This window comes from Amyelois transitella, chromosome 29, assembly GCF_032362555.1.
Source record: "Amyelois transitella isolate CPQ chromosome 29, ilAmyTran1.1, whole genome shotgun sequence".
NCBI lineage: Eukaryota > Metazoa > Arthropoda > Insecta > Lepidoptera > Pyralidae > Amyelois > Amyelois transitella.
This window is the reverse complement of record NC_083532.1, coordinates 4,647,543-4,667,594: the sequence shown is the minus strand read 5'-3', so window position 1 is coordinate 4,667,594 and position 20,052 is coordinate 4,647,543. Positions and strand designations below refer to the sequence as shown.

The 20,052-nt window shown below is 36.5% G+C and overlaps 2 protein-coding genes across 3 annotated transcripts in view; both read left to right on the top strand.

Moving 5' to 3' along the window:
* LOC106138583 (uncharacterized transmembrane protein DDB_G0289901) overlaps positions 1 to 20,052 on the top strand; it is a 429,961-nt gene that overhangs the window by 377,875 nt on the left and 32,034 nt on the right. The window lies entirely within an intron of this gene.
* On the top strand, positions 3,990 to 19,811 carry LOC106138576 (cysteine dioxygenase type 1). 2 transcript variants are annotated; one of them, XM_013339755.2, is made up of 7 exons: positions 3,990 to 4,095; positions 9,944 to 10,040; positions 11,288 to 11,437; positions 14,267 to 14,413; positions 17,351 to 17,655; positions 18,221 to 18,390; positions 18,963 to 19,811. In XM_013339755.2, the coding sequence occupies exons 2-7, from the start codon at positions 9,949 to 9,951 to the stop codon at positions 18,996 to 18,998; spliced, it is 900 nt and encodes a 299-aa protein (XP_013195209.2). In that variant the 5' UTR covers positions 3,990 to 4,095; positions 9,944 to 9,948; the 3' UTR covers positions 18,999 to 19,811. The 2 variants fall into 2 exon arrangements, with proteins under 2 accessions (XP_013195209.2, XP_060808763.1); XM_060952780.1 differs by lacking the exon at positions 3,990 to 4,095 and adding an exon at positions 4,193 to 4,325.

The following is a 20,052-nucleotide window of genomic DNA, read 5'->3' as shown; positions in this document are numbered from 1 at the left end:
TATCCCTTGCGGGGTAGACAGAGCCAACAGTCTTGAAAAGACTGATAGGCCGCGTTCAGCTTTTTGGCTTGATGATAGAATTGAGATTCAAACAGTGACACGTTGCTCTCCCATCGCCTGAAAGAAGAATCCCAAGTTAATAAGCCCATCCCTTAGTCACCTTTTACGACATCCATGGGAAAGATATGGAGCAGTTCTATTCTGAAGTGCCATAAAACCACACGGCTAAAAATATGTTCCCAGTTTGACCTATGATTTGATGATTTTCTCGTTATTTTAATACCGTTTCAGATAAGTGTTTGCTACGCTCAGGAGGTTCCCGCTAAAAAATCCCATTTCTAGTAGGACTTATGACCTTCCACTCGTTTGCGCTCCCGTTTCAGAACGAAGACTAACTTTTTTTTAAAATCTTTTATTGACGGTTAAGAAAAAAAAGTTATAAATGGATATTGCATTAGATTCCGACGGATGTTACTAAAGTTATGTTAAGATTAAAAGTAAACACGGTCCTTATAAGTCAACAAATATTCAGACCGCGAGGAAATGTTACGTGCAGTCCATAATAAGATTCAACGCACATAATGTGTAAAAGCTAAATGCCTTTAGCGCGCAAAAAAAATCGCTAACATAAGACCTTCTTGTATTTCGTTCGGGAAAATAGTATACTACTTTTGCGCCAAACGTTTTTAAAAAAAGAACGTCGTATGTTCTGAACATTCGAATGAAAATTTGACATTTTATTTTTTTAACACGATTGGACTCGATTTTAAATGGTATACTACTTTTGAGCGTTTTGTTTCGATAAAGGTGTAAGTAGACGGGAATTTGCGAATAAAATTTGCGTTTTGTTTTCGATGTTAAAATGAACCAGAATTTTGGAAAGCAAATACTTTCTTTGAGACTGTTTGTCGGATGTTTTTTGCACTTTCGTGGTGAAATGGGAAGCGTTTTGATATTTGTGGCGCGTTTAGAAATGTATATACCTACTACATATTTACGTATTTTTCTGATGTGAGTGAAACAAAATACAATGTTCCACCAATAATGTGAGTTTCCCGGCACCAATATAAAAAGAACCACATCTATGATCCCATGGATTACGTAAAAGGCGACTTAGGGATAGGCTTAATTTAGGATTCTTATTTTAGACGATGGGCTAGCAACCTGTCAGTATTTGAATCTCAGTTCTATCATAAAGCCAAACAGCTGAACGCGGCCTATCAGTCTTTTCAAGACTGTTGATCTACCCCGCAAAGGATATAGACGTAATTATATGTTCTACTTGCCTCTCTTCCCGCACAGACAGTAAAAGTCAATAAAAGAAATGTCTTTTAAAAATGGGGTTCTACTTTTAGGCGAAGGGCTACCAACCTGTCACCATCTGAATCTTCAATTCGATCATGTTGCGTGGCCTTTGAGTATTTTCATATTGTCACGTCTATATCCCTTGCGGGGTAGACCGAGCCGTAAAAGAACCACGTGCAGCGATACGGCTTAATGATGGAATTGAGATTAAAGTAAAAAAATTGTGACAGCTTGTCTATCGTCTACAAGTAGTAGAATATGAAGTTTATTAGCATTTCCCTTAGTCGCCTTCTATGACACTTATAGGTAAAATGCGGAGTGGTCCTTATCTAAAGTGCCGGAAACCACACCACACCCGTAAGAAATAGAGACGTGATTTAAGTATGTATGTATGTTTCTTCCGTCAGTAGCTAAGTACCTACATAACCATATATATCTATATTAAACAGCTGATTCTATAGTCTGATTGATATCATAAGGATATTTACACATAAGGTCATAAGGTCAAAATGGTTTTATATATCTAGGTATATTAAATACAGAAGGTTCATTAAGATTAAGACGACAACATTAGCAAATTGTGACTTTTATAATGCGTTGTGTAAATGATTCTTTAAAAATAAAATTATTTTGCGCCGTGTGGTTCCCGGCACCGGTACAAAATAGAATAAGACCACTCCATCTCTTTCCCATGGATGTCGCAAAAGACGTTTAAGGGAAAGTAAACTAACAAACTCGGGTTTCTTTTTTTAGGCGATGGGCTAGCAACCTGTCACAATTTGAATCTCAATTCTATCATTAAGCAAAATAGCTGAACGTGGCCTATCAGTCTTTACAAGACTGTTGGCTCTGTCTACCCCACAAGGGATATAGACGTGACCATATTTATGTATGTATGTAAAATTATGTCATACATACATATTATTATGTTAGTAAAGTACTAGTCTCAAAACTATAATATTAAACTATAACTATTTTTAAAGATTTTTTATAACAACAAAACTCTATTGTCGAATCCTTTGCTCCAAAAACAAAAAAGCTAGATTAAATGTGACCTTAGGAAATCCTTATATATATATATGCTAATATTATAAAGCTGAAGAGTTTGTTTGTTTGTTTGTTTGAACGCGCTAATCTCAAGAACTTCTGGTTCGAATTGAAAAATTATTTCTGTGTTGAATATTCCATTTATCGAGAACCGCTTATGGCTATATAACATCACGCTGCAACTTTTAGGAGCGAAGAAATAATGGAAAATTTGAAAAAAAGGGGAAATTATTCATCCTTGAGAGCTTTAATGATGCCCAAAATAACTATTCCACGTGGACGAAGTCGCGGGCACTGCTAGTATTATAATATGTGGAAGTTTGTCTGTCTATTCTGTTTGCACAGCTAAATCGCTGGACCGATTTGAATAAATTTTTTTATGCATTTCGTATGATGCACAGATAGAACAGACTTTTAGGCTACATAGGCTACTTTTTCCCTGGGTATTCCCACGATTGCGAAGCGTACACTAAATTATTATACACCAAAGCCTTTCTCAGTTAGCCGTCTCACTATTGTTGACAACTGTATAAAAAATGGTCCAGTACTTTTCGAGTTGCAAATAGACAGACAAACGCGGCGAGGGACTTAGTTTAATAATATTTAGTGATATCATAAAAGCATAGATGCTGTAGGATGGTTTTACACGATTTTTCAAACTGCATAATCCCTCGGTCATAATTTATCTAGCAACATCGAAATTTTATTAACCAAATATTTACTCTGAGTAATGTTATGAGGTAACGACTTATCATATATTTATGACTGAACAGTTTATTTTAGTGTTGCTATATCTATATGTAAAAAATACCAATCTAACTCTCGCCCGCAGCTCTTCATAGGATAAGTCCGCCATTGCAAGTGATTTTTTCTTTTAAAACTACTACTGTTAGTTTTAGTAGTTTTAAAAGAGTTTTTTCAGTAGTTTTTGCGTGAAAGAGTAACAAACATCCATACTGACATCATGACATACTAACAAACTTTCGCATTTATAATATTAGTAGGATAGGTGGCAATAGAAAAAGAGGAGGTCGAATGATTAAGAGTACCTGCGAAAATAATGCGTGTGTTCAAATCCTTTATGAATTACTTTTATTAGTTTGAGTGCTAACCGATGCTATTACGGTAAGGGAAAACGTAGTGACGAAATCTGCTTATTGAATCATCTGAATGTGTAACCATGATCCAACATACATACATACATATAATCTCGTCTATATCCCTTGCGGGGTAGACAGAGCCAACAGTCTTGTAAAGACTGATAGGCCACGTTCAGCTATTTCGCTTAAAGATAGAATTGAGATTCAAATAGTAACAGGTGACTCGCCTATCGCCTAAAAGAAGAATCCCAAGTTTATAAGCCTATCCCGCAGTCGCCTTTTACGACATCCATGGGAGAGAGAGGGAGTGGTCCTATTCTTTTCTTCATTGGTGCTGGGAACCACACGGCATCATGATCCAATATGAATTATTTTCCCCTGCAAAGGTTGCGGAGGTCAGATGGGTGTCGTTTCGTGTAAAAAACTGACTCACCCATCCAGAATCAAGCGAGGTAAATTGTGAATAAAAGACTCCTTCTAACATTTTTACATCTATAATCTTTAACTTACCGAGTTTATAATGTAAGCGCGCGAAATCAACTATCATTATCGCATAGTCTGTGGCACGAGCGTGTCGTGTTTTTTTTTTAAAACAACAACAAGCAAAGATAAGTGTTGTGTGGTTTCTAGAAAGTGACAGAGAGTGAGTAAATATTTTGTTTTCTAAAAATGGTAGTTTTTGTGAGAAAAGGTTAAACAATCTGATAGCATTTTTTTACATCTTTCTCTTCCTTTTGTTTTGATAGTGTTGTAAGATCGACAGTGGTTTAGTGGTTATGATTTTTGATTGCCAAGCGATGGGCACCAGGTTCGAATCCCATATTTCTTACATAACCTACTTAATTGAATACTAAACTGACCGATGCCCTTACGGTAAGAATTAATATCGTGGAAAAAACCTGTACATTCAGACAACTGGCTTAAAAAATCGCAATTTTATAAGGTTATCCCTTAGTTACCTTTTACGACATCATGTATTGGCGCCGGGAGCCACGCGGCACTCATTTTTAATCTTATATATATAAAAGTAAAATTCTCGTGTCACAATGTTCGTTCCCGTACCTACTCCTCTGAAACGGCTTGACCGATTCTCATGAAATTTTGTGAGCATATTGAAGTAGGTCTGAGAATCGGCCAACATCTTTTTTTCATACCCCTTAGTGATAAGTTGTCCTAACTTAACATTTTTTTAACTAGAAATTACTTAAAAATTATTTATGTGGCAAAACAACGTTTGCCGGGACAGCTAGTATATTATATATGTATATGGAGTGATAAACTTGCCTTTTCTGAAGCACGTAACAAAAGGTTAAGTACCATTACTGATATAATTACGTAGACAGAGAGTATAGATATTGATATAAATACAGTGTTAATCTTCTTCTTTTGACGGCCTCTGTGGCGCAGCGGTAGTACGCTTGTCTGTGACACCGGAGCCGGGTTCGAATCCCGGCCAGGGCATGATGAGAAAAGAACTTTCTCTGATTGGCCTGGATCTTGGATGTTTATCTATATAAGTATTCTATTATAAAATATAGTATCGTTGAGATAGTATCTCGTAACACAAGACTCGAACTTACTTCGAGGCTAACTCCATCTGTGTAATTTGTTTATTCTTCCTGTACCGTGTGGTTCCCGGCACCAATACAAAAAGAATAGGACCACTTCATCTCTTTCCCATGGATGTCGTAAAAGGCGGACTAAGGGATAGGGATTACAGTTTTGAAACTAAATCTATTCTTTTCTAATGTACATAAGCTCAGAAGAGAATAATTGTTACATTGGCCGGTAGGATTTGAACCCGTGCCCTCACAGGCATTACTTGCGCATGTTAGCACTTTAACCGTTCGACCACCAACGGCCTAATCATATTTGTATAAATAAGTTATATTATTAATTCTTCTTTTAGACGATGGGCTAGCAACCTGTCACTATTTGAATCTCAATTCTATCACTAAGCCAAATAGCTGAACGTGGCCTATCAGTCAGGCTGCTGATCTGTCTGCCCCACAACAAATAAAGACGAGATTATATGAATGAATATGGAAAACCAACTGTAGTAACAGTTGAGTTTAGTATATAGTCACGTCTTTATCATTTACGGGACAGACTGAGCTAACAGTATCACAAAGACTGTAGGCCACGTTCAGCTGTATGTCTTAAAGATGGAATTGAAAGTTTATTATCCTTAACCTTAGTCGCCTTTTACGACATCATTGCAAAGATATAGAGTGGTCCTATTCTAAAGTTATTCCGAACGTGGTCCTCTTCGAGACTATTGATTCTGTCTACCCCGAGAGGGAGGAAGACGTGATGAATTTATACTGTTGTACCTACTTCGGTAAATTACATACATAAATTTGGCATATCAGGTTAATATATATTATATCAAAGGTCAGGTTAAAAGTATCCGAAACCTACGAGCTTGCATGAAGAGAGTTATGAATGTGGATGAAGCGACAGAAGTATGCAGGGATCGTGGCAAGTGGAAAGATGTGGTCTCTGCCTACCCCTCCGGGAAAGAGGCGTGATTTATGTTTGTACTAGAGGCCGCCCGCGACTTCGTACGCGTGGAATCAATCCCGCTGGAACTCCGGGATAAAGTAGCATATATGTTATTCTGGGTCTTCAGCTACCTACATACAAAATTTCATCGTAATCGGTTCAGTAGTTCTTGCGTAAAAAGAGTAACAAACATCCATACTGACATCCTGACATACCCACAAACTTTCGCATTTATAATATTAGTAGGATGTATTATGTAATTTGGCATGTCTATAACATATTATAAATTTAAATCACGTTATCTCTTATAGTTTGCTCTTGGAAATTCCTGAAAACGCGACAGTTGAGACATTTATTCAGATAACAGTGTAAATCAATTGTAACTGGTTATATTTAGTTACTAAGTAATCTACATAGTACCTATAAATTACATACATATGTAGATATAATCACGTCTATATACAGAGCCAAACAGTCTTAATAAGACTGATAGGCCACGTTCAGATTCACAGTTTGGCTAAATGATAGAATTGAGATTCAAATAGTGACAGGTTGCTAGCTTGTCGCCTTAAAGAAGAATCCCATGTTTATAAACCTATCCCTTAGTCGCCTTTTCCTTTTTTTCGACATCCATGTGAATGAGATTATGGGTGGTGGGGAGTGTGATATAGCAAACAGTTAAATTTATTTAACTGTTTCATTTCATTTCATTTCGTTAAATTTATTTAACGAAATGAAATGAAATGAATATAATATTCTTTATTTACTTGAAACATGGTACAAATGGGTGTAAGAAATATATGTGATCTTACATATTCCGCCAGAAGTATGGCATGTAAATATTGTTTTGTAATAATTGCGTTACACTCAAAATTAATAGTTTAAAAATTAGTAATTATACAATTTAAACTACAAAAAGCAGGTACGGTTGTAACTAGTAATCAAGTTACTCAGGTAACTTGTTCTAGGAATCTAACATTAAAGGTTCGTATACACGAGCTATGAACTAACATACATATATAGGAGCGATGATTCGGCTCGACCGCCACCAAAGGGAAGATCTTCCGCCAGGCTAGGTGTTATGTCTGGGGAACCACGCGACAGATGTTGAGTCGGAGGTTGTAATTATGCTGCGATCCGTGAAATCTTTGATATCGCGATGTAGACTCTTCGCTGCTATAGGTTGAGCGTTTCATTTTCTTTGCTACGATTGACAGTTGGTGTGTGACGCTAGTGATGTCGCCACAATACATCTAGTCACGTCTACATCGCTTGCGGGGTAGGCAGAGCCCTCAGTCTTGAAAAGTCTGAAAGGCTACGTTCAGAAGTATGGCTTTATGATGAAATTAAGATTCAAATATTAAAGGTCGCTAGCCCATCGCCTACAAGAGGAATCCTATGTTTATAAGCGTAACCCTTAATCGCGAAACTAACCGATTCTCACACCGATTTTTAGACGGACAAAACCTTCAAAAGTCACATTTTATAAACGCGTGAGCGAAGCCCCGCTCAAAAGCCAGTGAAACATTGCCAGTGTAAGTTCGTCTTAACGCTAATGACTCTGTAACTTCAAATACCATTACCTACGCCAACATGCCGACATCTGATCAACCGGTTTCTTACATAGTTTTAGCACGGCATTAAAAATACTTAGTATCATAGTGAACGGATAGCATACTTCTATGCTATGTCATATCACGCAGATGTTATGATATAGCGTAATAAATATAAAATGATTTAAATTTGAAGTATGCAGAGATCGTGGCAAGTGGAAAGAGGTAGTCTCTGCCTACCCCTCCGGGAAAGAGGCGTGATTTTATGTATGTATGTAATTAAATTTGAAAAAGTTTTTTTTTTTTAGAATCGAATAGATTTATTTTCGATATTGGATACAAGGACATTGATGTCACATCACTTAAATCTAATTATAGCTACTGCCGCTTCCAAAGCGCATGTGTAGAAGAAGCGGCGGAACCAAGTACACTGCAGCATTTTCACCGGACGTCAATTTTATCCAAAATAAACTTCCTAATTATTTTTGATCATTCGAGTAGAAAAGAAACATGTTTTTCCCGGCGCCAATATAAAAAAGTAAAGGACTGCTCCATCTCGCCCCATGGATGTCGTAAAAAGCGACTAAGGAGTAGGCTTATAAACTTGAAATTCTCTTTTAGGTGATGGGCTAGCAACCTGTCACTATTTGAACCTCAATTCTATCACTAAGCCTAACAACTGAAATTGGCTTATCAGTCTTTCAAGACTGTTGACACTGTCTACCACGCAATGGATATAGACGTGATTATATGTATGAATGAATGTAAGTATATCTAAGAAAATGTCACTCGGTACTTGCCTTAAACAATCTTATTCTTTTTTATATTAGTGCCGGGAACCACACGGCACAAGAAATCAGCTCAAATCAATACAAGAATACTAACTTACAAGTCATTTTCCTAAGGGACTCATCGATATTCTCGAGATCGAGATTCATTCTATTCTAAATTAATATTGTGAAGTTGACGTTGTTGAAGAAAATGCTGCAGTGCTGTCGTTACCGCTTCTTCTGCACTGACGCCTTGGAAGCGGCAGTAAACTTAGGTTTTAAGTAATTTATTTGACGTCAACCAATGTTGTTAAACCATACGACAATTATTAAGCGATATACAGTATCCTATAATAATTAATAAAAATTTTGAATTTTGAATTTTAATACCTCTGAAAGTCCTGGTCCAAAGTTGTATTGTGCGTCATAGGTACGAGTATTCAGTTTATCTTGGTCAACCTGACCTTGTTACCTTGAAGAAAGCTTCCACTGTCATGTTATTTATACGAGTAGGTAAACAAACGCATTTATGTGACGTGTAAAAGTCGAGTGCCGTGTGGTTCCCGGCACCAATAAAAAAAAAGAATAGGACCACTCCATCTCGTTCCCATGGATGTCGCAAAAGGCGACTAAGGGATTAGTTATTAACTCAGTTGTTAGTGAGATGTTACTTACTAGTTATAAGGAGTTTATTCGTTCTAGATAACCTTATTCTTTTTCCTGTCCATTACATTTTATTATTGTATTCACTTTAGGTATACTTACATTTTGATTTTGTTTTTTTTTTGGTTAACCATTATAATTAGTTGACAAGTAAGTTTACTGAAAATCATATGCGAAAACTTCATAATTGTGCTTTTTGTTATTTGTTTTATTAATATTTAAGAAGATTTGTACTGTTCAGTTTTCCGAATAAAATAAAATAAAATAAAATAGGCTTATATATAATTACTTGGGATTCTTCTTTTAGGCGATGGGCTAGCAACCTGTCACTATTTGAATCTCAATTCCGTCGTAAAGCCAAACAGCTGAACGTGGCCTATCAGTCTGTTCAAGACTGTCTGGCCTGGCTCTGTCTACCCCGCAAGGGATATAGACGTAATTATATGTATGTATGTAAAAGTCAATTAAGGGAATGGGCAATTTCACGATTCTTCTTTTAAGGCGATGGGTTAACACGTCAATATCTCTGAATTTTACTTAATCTAGCTTAGCGTGGCCTTTAAGTGTCGTGACTAAGGCTTTGTCTAACCCGTAAGGGATAAATGCAGTGTATAGTACCTACACGTGTTTAAGGCGATAGGCTTGCAACCTGTCACTATTTGAATCTCAATTCTATCATTAAGCCATTCTTCGACATACATACATACATATAATCACGTCCATATCCCTTGCGGGGTAGACAGAGTCAACAGTCTTAAAAAGACTGATATGCCACGTTTAGCTGTTTGCCCTAATGACAGAATTGAGATTCAAATAGTGACAGGTTGCTAGTATATCGCCTAAAAGAAGAATCCCAAGTTTGTTAGCCTATCCCTTAGTCGCCTTTTACGACATCCATGGGAAAGAGATGGAGTGGTCCTATTCTTTTTTGTATTGTGCCGGGAACCACACGGCAGTTATATTTAACTTTTTTTATATCAATTTTTTTTTATTGTTTCAGAAATCATGGAAATTGAAAATGCCAATTGTAAGATAAGGGTGTCCCAGTGCACTGAAATGGAGATGTTCCCGGTGGAACAACCGCTGAAGATTGAACGGTAATCATTTCTCATTCTCATCTTTGCGTGTTCCCAGTTGCACCCAGTTGCACCCTATGGTGGAGGGTGCAACTGGGAACTGAAAAATTGAACGGTAATCATTTCTCACTCTCATATTTGCGTGTTCCCAGTTGCACCCAGTTGCACCCTATGGTGGAGGGTGCAACTGGGAACTTAAAAATTGAGCGGTAATCGTTTCTATATATATATATATATATACGGGACAAATTACACTGATTGAGTTAGCCTCGAAGTAAGTTCGAGACTTGTGTTACGAGATACTAACTCAACGATACTATATTTTATAATAAATACTTATATAGATAAACATCCAAGACCCAGGCCAATCGGAGAAAGTTCGTTTCTCATCATGCCCTGGCCGGGATTCGAACCCGGGACCCCTGGTGTCACAGACAAGCGCGCTACCGCTGCGCCACAGAGGCCGTTTCTCACTGTCATCTTTGCGTGTTCCCTGTTGCACCCAATTGTGGAGGGATTCGTAAAAGGCGACTGAGGGATAGGATTTTTTAACTTGGGATTTTTCTTAGGCGATGGGCTAAGAAGGCCTAAGAAGTGAAATTCAAATAGTGACAGTTTGCTAAACTGTCACTATTTGAATCTCAATTCTATCATTAAGCCAAACAGCCGAACGTGGCCTATCAGTCTTTTAAAGATTGTTAGCTCTATCCACCCCGCGATTGATAAAGACGTGACTGTATGTATGTATGTACCCAGTTCACTGTAATTTTGAATCTTTTGTAATTCAAAAATTCAAAATTCAAATTCAAAATTTTAATTCATTATTATAGGATACTTCATATCGTTTAATAATTGTCAAAACGTATGGTTTAACAACATTGGTTGAAGTCAAATAAATTACTTAAAACTAAGTTTACTGCCGCTTCCAAGGCGTCAGTGCAGAAGAATTAATTTCAATACCATCAATTTTCTAATAACATTGTGGCGACATCTCTACGCCACTCGCCACAAACATCAAATCAAACAACTACTGTCAATCATCGCGAAGAAAATGACGCGCTCAACCAATAGCAGCGAAGAATCTAAGACGCGATTTCAGAGATTTCACGGATTGGAGCTATATATACAACCTCCGACACAACATCGTCGGAGCCGCGGTTCCCCAGGCATAACACCTAGCCTGGCGGAAGATCTTCCCTTTGGTGGCGGTCGAGCCGAATCATCGCTCCCGCTACAACATAATTTAAAACATTTTTCTTATGTTCCAGTGAAATAACAGGCTTGGACAAATTAGTTGAGGAGTTGCACAGGGTGTTCTCAAACGACCACGTCAATGTACATGATGTTCAGAAGCTGATGGCCGGTTACAAGACCAAGCCGAGCGATTGGAGGAAATACGCCAAGTTTGATAGGTTCCGGTAAGATTATTATCTATACTAATATTATAAAGCTGAAGAGTTTGTTTGTTTGAACGCGCTAATCTCAGGAACTACCGGTTTGAATTGAAAAATTATTTTTGTGCACTGTCTACCCCGCAAGGGATATAGACGTGATTATATGTCTGTAAGTGTATATATAAAGAACTAGACGCCGGCCCGCGACTCCGTCCGCTTAGAATAGTTATTTTGGGCATCATTGAAGCCCTTAAGGATGAATAATTTTCCCCGATTTTTTTTTTCACATTTTCCATTATTTCTTCGCTCCTTATAGTTGCTGCGTGATGATAAATAGTCTAAAGCCTTCCTCGTTAAATGGTCTATTAAATATTTTTCTCAATTCGAACCAGTAGTTCCTGAGATTAGCGTTCAAACAAGCAAACTCAGCTTTATAATACTAGTATAGATGAAAAAAAAAACAACCTTTAAAAGCCCACAAGTCTTGTAAACATATTGACTGATATTCACACCTAGTTTATTATATATTTTTTATCACACACCAAATAATGTTTACATCGTGTTATCGTGACATAGATAATGAATTACCTAAGAACGGTAAATTATGTTAACATCAGTATTTTCCTCGGAAAGTTTTTCTCGAATCTATAGTAATATTATAAAGCTGAAGAGTTTGTTTGTTTGTTTGAACGACCTAATCTCAGGAACTACTAACCTAAGGGATAGGCTTACAAACTTGGGATTCTTTTTTAGGCGATGGGCTAGCAACCTGTCACTAGTTGAATCTCAATTCTATCGTTAAGCCAAATAGCTGAACGTGGCCATTAAGTCTTTTCAAGACTGTTGGCTCTGTCTACCCCGCAAGGGAGATAGACGTGACTATATGTATGTATGTATGTAATCTCAGGAACTAATGGTTCGAATTGAAAAAATATGTTTGCGTTGAATAGACCATTTATCGAGGAAGGCTTTAGGCTATATAACATCACGCTGCAACTATTAGGAGCGAAGAAATAATGGAATATGTTAAAAAAAACGGGGAAAATTATTCATCCTTGCGGGCTTCAATGATGCCCAAAATAACTATTCCACGCGGACGAAGTCGCAGGCACAGCTAGTTGAAAAATAAATCGGATCACATGAAAACGAACTTAAATATATAATTTCAAAAAAATTGCTTAATCAAAAACTATTTCCACAGATTGTGTACAAATCACGTCTATATTCCTTTAGGGGTAGACAGAGCGAACAGTCTTGAAAAGACTGATAGGCCTCGTACATCTGTTAGGCCTAATGATAGAATTGAGATTTAAATAGTGACAGGTTGCTAGCCCATCGCCTAAAAGAATCCCAAGTTTATGAGCGTGTCCCTTAGTCGCCTTATGCAACATCAATGGGAAAGATATGGAGTGGTTCTATTCTAAAATGCCGAAAACCAGGCTCATGATGACAATTTACCCAAAATAAAAGCATAAGTTAGCGACAATTATTTGTAGACTACACAAGGCTTAAAAACCTTATCAAAATGGACTTTACACATTAAGTTTTTACCTAATTAAAACATTAATTAAGCTTCTAAATTACTTAATATTTCTTTTTCATTTTCATTTATTATTTTTCACATACATATAATCACGTCTATGTCAATGCGGGGTAGACAGCGCCAGCAGTCTTGAAAGACTTATAGGCCACATTAAACTGTTTGGCTTATTAATAGAATTGAGATTCAAATAGTGACAGGTCGCTAGGCCATCGCCTAAAAGAAGAATTCCAAGTTTACCTATAAATCTATCACTTAGTCGCCTTTTACGACATCCATGAGAAAGGGATGAAATAGTCCTATTCTTTTTTATATCGGTGCCGGGAACCACTCGGCACGTGTGGAAAAGTCTTGTCCTACAATTCATACATTTCTAGGGACACGAGTAAAAACCAGTTAATTATTAGATACGAATTGAGCAAAAAACCACTTCAGACATTGCAAAAAAAATGATAAACTTTGACTTATGTAGTTAGTGATAATTATGTTTTCATTATGCAAAATATCGTCAGATCATAATATTGTGCTCGCATTATTATTTTGTTGTCATAACATCCGTTTGTGTGCCGTGTGGTTCGCGACACCAAAAAAAAAAACAAAAATGAATAGGACCACTCCTTCTCTTTCCCATGGATGTCGTAAAAGGCGACTAAGGGATAGGAACCTCGTAATGAATTGTAGTTCGAATCAAAATTCAGTGCACTCTGTACATAAATCTATATTAAAATATTAAAATCTCATACTTATAAATAAATTAATCTGAACAATGTATTCTCTCGTCCACATTTTTATTCTAAGTTTCGATAGTTGTTGAAGATAATGCTGCAGTGCAGTTTGTTACCGCTTCTTCTGCACTGACGCCTTGGAAGCGGCAGTAAACTTAGGTTTAAGTAATTTATTTGACGTCAAGCAATGTTGCGAAATCAAAAGATATGACTATTGTTAAGCGATATGAAGTATCCTATAATAATGAATAAAAATTTTGAATTTGAATTTGATAGGCTTATAAGCTTGGTATTCTTCTTTTAGGCGACGGGCTAGCAACCTGTCACTAGTTGAATCTCAATTCTATCATTAAGCCAAATAGCAGAACGTGGACATTCAGTCTTTTCTAGACTGTTGGCTCTGTCTACCCCGCAAGGGATATAGACGTGACCATATGTATGTATGTACAATAGAATAGATTTATTTTCACACGGCACGTTCGCATTCTATTGTATTCTATTCTATTCTACTATACCATCACGCCTGTTCCTCAGGGGCAGGCAGAGACTATCAATCGGCAACATTTACTAACCCATTTCTTTTCACAGGTATACCAGAAACCTGGTGGACGCTGGTAACGGCGCCTTCAACATCATGATCCTCTGCTGGGGACCAGGGCACGCATCAGCGATACATGACCACGCCGACTCCCATTGTTTCATGAAGGTTCTGAGCGGAAACCTTGAGGAAGTCAGGTGACTAAATCTATTAATTTATATTTGACATAATGTTATTTCCTACGCCTCAGATGGCAAAGTATGTTTGACACCATATTTTATTGACCACCTCTATGTACACATATTTTTAAGGAATAAATGAATTTTGAATTTTGTAACAACATTGACTTAAAATTCAAAATTCAAAATTCATTTATTCCTTAAAAATATGTGTACATAGAGGTGCTATGTACACATATTTTTAAGGAATAAATGAATTTTGAATTTTGAATTTTGAACTCTATGTACACATATTTTTAAGGAATAAATGAATTTTGAATTTTGAATTTTAAATTTTGAATTTTTAATTTTGAATTTTGAATTTTAAGTCAATGTTACCGTGATCTTCTTCGTAATAATTAAAAAATCCTTTTGCTGTCTTGTTATCCCTACCTATTATAGGTTTTAATATTCTCTAATTCATTCCGCTGTTATATGTTTATTCTATTATATTCGTTACTTGTATAAGTACTCTTTGTGGGGAGAGGCTGGTGTACTGGGATACAAGCCCTGCTTAGTTCAGACTCCAGTCTCTCACAAACTTACTTTGTATAGTTATAACTAACTTTTGTATACCTATTTTGATTTAAGTTTGTGTACAGAAAAATAAAGAAATTTGAATTTGAATGGCTTCAGTCCCGGTTGCATCCTCGCCGCAAATGGTCGTTTAATTTGGGGTGATGTTAAGGGGAATAACGTGTGTTGGTACAGGAAATTATTGTAAAAATATTTGTCACGTCTTTATCCCATACGGGGTAGACAGAGCCAACAGTCTTGAAAAGACTGAAGGGCCATGTTTAGGTGGATTTCTCCGGCTCAAGTTGGAATTGAGATTCAATTAGTGACAGGTTGCTAGCCCATCGCCTGAGTTGAATCCGAAGTTTATCAGCCTTTACCCTAGTAGCCTTTTACGACATCCATGGAAAGATATGAACGTCCTATCGGGAACCATATAGGTTTTGGGAACATGAGTAAATAAATAACTCTCTTCCTCCTGGCTTTAGTCCCGGTTGCATCCTCACCACTCTGGAGAGGAGCCCGGGGTGCGCCTTCGACCATGGATCCTGATTGGGTGAATCAGGTTTTTACACGAAGCGACTCCCGTCTGACCTCCGCAATCTATGCTTGCCGCACACGCAGGGTTGGGAGCCATTTTTATTTAAGTACCCTGGCCACAGATTTAGCCTAAAAAGTCTTTATACTTTAATGGCCGTGTGGTTCCCGGCACCAATACAAAAAAGAATAGGACCACTCCATCTCTTTCCCATGGATGTCGTAAAAGGCGACAAAGGGATAGGCTTACAAACTTGGGATTCTTTTTTTAGAGGCGATGGGCTAGCAACCTGTCACTATTCTATCATTAAGCCAAATAGCTGAACGTGGCCATTTAGTCTTTTCAAGACTGTTGGCTCTGTCTACCCCGCGAGGGATATAGACGTGACCATATTTTATGAATGTATGTATGTATGTACTTTTATGACAATCCAGTTATTTATTCTGGGGTTCGAACCCAGAACTCCCAGGTCAAAAGACATTTAATTATAGCGATAACTTATATATCACGTTGCTAGTTTAACACTGATGTAAACTAATAACAATTTAAATCAACTTAAGTATATTAATAACAAGATATCTTTGTGTCAACATGATCACTAAATATATAATATACATATACACACTTCATAAAGGTACCTACATATAAATTGTTTTCATAACAGAAAGTTGATAAAATAATTACATTATAGCAGTTTTATTTTCATTATAGAACGCGCAACTGCATACAGGCTGGTAAAAAATAAACAAGAATAAAATAAAAATATTTTTTTTATATAGCTAGATAACTTGTATATGTATAATAATTATCTATTAAAAATGGTTTTTCTTACTTAAATCACGTATTTATCCCATGCAGAGCCAACCCAAAATGGCTGAAAGGCCTCGTTCAGCTGTATGAATTAACAATAGAATTATGATTAAAGTGGTTTCCAAGCCTATCACCTAAAATAAGGATTCCCAATTCTATAATCCCTACTAATTTTTAATCTGCGCGGGAAGAGAAACAGGTAGCACACACTATGCTTTTTCCTCGTATCACAGCTGTAGCACAGAGCGTCATAATTAAAAAAAAACAACAGCTGTAGTTTTTAGCGCGTTAGATGCCGCCGTAACATGTCTCGTGCCGTTTTTTAACGCGCGAAAAACTACAGCTGCTTTTTTTTAATTATGAGAGCATCATAATTAAAAAAGAACAATATAGAGCATTATAATTAAAAAAAAGAAAACGGGGGCAACATGGAATCCAATGAATACGCTCTATAAAGGTACCTAGATCAGAAATATGTACTCTAATGTGTGATAGTAACACAAGTTGCAGCTGATCAAATCTAGATATCGACTGTGACCTAACCTAGGCCGATGAGGTTAAACAGTTATTTTAGGTTCCTATCGTGACCCTAAAAATTTAATGACATACTACTTGTTTCGCATAAATTTTTTGGCATAATCTACGTTTGACATAATTATTGTTGGCATCAATATCACTATTTAGTATAATGCAAAGGCGCTTCCCGCGTCTGTCCCTCTCTAAGTTTGTATGTATGCTTAGATCTTTAAAAGTATATGACGGATTTTGATTTAGTTTTTTGAGTGATTCAAGAGGAATGTTTATTAACCCGTGCGTATATATACATAAAACATACATAACATATGTATAATCTAACTAAGGGTTAGGCTTATATAATTGGGATTCTGATTTTAGGGGATGTGCTAGCAACCTGTCACTATCTACCTGCCCTGTCTATCTACCCCGTAAGGGATATAGACGTGAATATATGTATGTATGTAAGATTACCGGTACCAGATAGTACTAAGTAGTACAACATTTTATAACAATTGATGTTAATATGCTCTTTACAGATACAATTGGCCGGACAACGTTGAGCCCGAAGTCTTGAAAGTTCTAAAAAACAATAAAACAAGAAGACGCTGTTGTTCAGTCACCGATGACGCCTGTCATAATAGCAACTGTCAAAATTCCCGCGCAAACGATCATCGTAAAGATGAGAATTCGAATTTCGAAAACGGAACCAAGAACGGAGGCAGCAGTGACAAAATGGCCGCCGGACAAAATGGCGACTATGAGAATGATGAATACAAGGCGAATGATATGGAAGAAGTTGGTAGAACGAGATTGGAGGTTGACGATGTTTGTTATATTAATGGTAAGTTTTATTGTAATAATTAGGGTTTTTAGAAGTAGAAATTTGATAGATAGGTACTTTAACTTTCGTCTCCATATAATACACTTTCGTCTTAAGATTAGACTGGTAGAGAATGCCTTACAGCACTAAATCCACATATATTACATCATTTTACGTTTAATAGAGTTTATATTTATATAGGTAACTAAGTACATTATAAATCTTTCTAAAATTTGCCAAATTCCCTGGAAAGTTACCAAGGCACTGTAGCGGGAGCGATGATTCGACTCGACCGCCACCAAAAGGAAGATCTTCCGCCAGGCTGGTGTGACGCCTGGGGAACCACGGCTTCGACGATATTGAGTCGGAGGATTTATTTATGCTCCAATCCACCTAGAAACACAGTCTCCTTGTATATTTGACCAGCCAACCTGCTTTCAATCTTGCTCCCCACCAAAATAACCGCATTCAAAAAATTCAAAATTCTTTATTCTTTAGAAAAATGTTACAAAAACAGAGGTTGCGGGGTCTCACCAATTAAGTTTACAAAAACTTGTATCTAATGTCATTCCTTATCAATTCCCAGATGCCCTAGGCCTTCACCGAATGGAGAACCCGTCTCACGTCGACAGCGCTGTCTCCCTCCATCTCTACTGCCCACCGTTCGACAGCTGCCGAGTCTTTGACGCCAGGACCGGGAAACCCACGCAAGTCAACGTGACATTCTGGTCTATGTATGGGAAGAAGATTAAGAGGGTTAATATCAATTTACAAATTTCAACTTACTTTAGCCATTTGTAATAGTCAGAATACATACATACATATGTAGTCATGTGTATATCCCTTGTGGGGTAGACAGAGTTAATAGTCTTGAAAAGACTAACAGGCCACGTTCAGCTTTTTGGCTTGATGATAGAATTGAGATTCAAATAGTGACAGGTTACTAGCCCATCGCCTGAAAGAAAAATCTCAAATTAATAAGCCTATCCCTGCCAGAAAAGGCAGAAATAAGACTGTATTTAACATAGTATTATTTACTCTTAGTAAGCATAGAAACATAATTTATACTTATATACATAACATACATACATACATAAACTCACGCCTCTTTCCCGGATATTATATTATTATTATTATTGTGTTATATACATAACAATGACTTGATACATAAATACCTACTTCTTTTACTTCATTAATAAGTATTTTTGTCTGTTTTACCAATTAATTTCAATAACAAGATCAATACTAAATTAAGGATGGAAAAAATACCGGAAGGTTGCTGATGTAACTAACTAAAATATTAATAATAAAATTTATTTTATTTTCAGGTAATGGAAGCCAACGAAATAGCGGACAGCCAATAACCTTTTTTATATAAAAAAAATAAATAACATGACACAAAGTGTCTACAAACACATTTAAATTCATTATCTCTATTTAAACAATCCAATTAATTTATCACACAATACCTATGTAAGACAATTTTAGTTATTTTGCGAAAAGGTGAATGTCGACTTGTTTTATTTATATAAGTAACTTCTTAATTTCTTGTTCATATTAGATACACTTTTTCTTTGTCCTTTGTTTCAAATACAATGAAGACTGTCAAGATTATATTTTGTTATAAAAGAATTATTTGCCAAATACTTTAAGATGTGTACTACTTACTACCCTTGAATTATTGGCGTAAATACTCGTAAATAAATGGATCATCAGCTGTTAAAAGTAAGGTCTAAAGATACCTTTAATACCGTTAAAGACACATTTGGGATTCTTGTCGGCGATGGGCTAGCAACCTGTCACTATTTGAATCTCAATGCTATACAGCTGAACGTGTCATTTCAGTCGTTTCGAGGCTGTTAGCTCTGTCTACCCCGCAAGAAATAAAGACGTGATTATATAAATATAATTTTTTGCTTCGTAATTTTTATGGCATAATAATTTTTCGCATAACTTTTTTTGCATAATTACAGATTCCGTGAAAAGTAACCTTTCACTACTTAGTTGAATCTCAATTCTATCATTAAGCCATACAGCTGAACGTGGCCTATCAGTCGTTACGAAATTATTGACAATGTTTACCCCGTAATCGATAAATACGTGATTAAATGTATTCTGTTTGTAAAAGATTTGCATCCATGCTAAACTGGTAGCGACAATAAATGTAATATAAATAAATAAATATATATTGTATTTATATTATAAGACAAATTATGTACATATATTGAGTTAACCTCGAAGTAAGTTCAAAACTTGTGTTACGAGATACCAACTCAACGGGGCCTCCGGTGTCACAGACAAGCATACTACCGCTGCGTTACAGAAGCCATCAAAAGAAGATTAACATAGTATTTATGTCAATCTATACTCTCTGTCTACTTAATTATATCAGTAATGGTACTTTACCTTTTGTTACAT

Coding starts and splice junctions, on each gene's coding strand:
- LOC106138576 (XM_013339755.2), top strand. CDS start 9,949: ATGGAAATTGAAAATGCCAATTGTAAGATAAGGGTGTCCCAGTGCACT. Junction 10,041..11,287: donor CAACCGCTGAAGATTGAACG/GTAATCATTTCT, acceptor CTTATGTTCCAG/TGAAATAACAGGCTTGGACA. Junction 11,438..14,266: donor GCCAAGTTTGATAGGTTCCG/GTAAGATTATTA, acceptor TTCTTTTCACAG/GTATACCAGAAACCTGGTGG.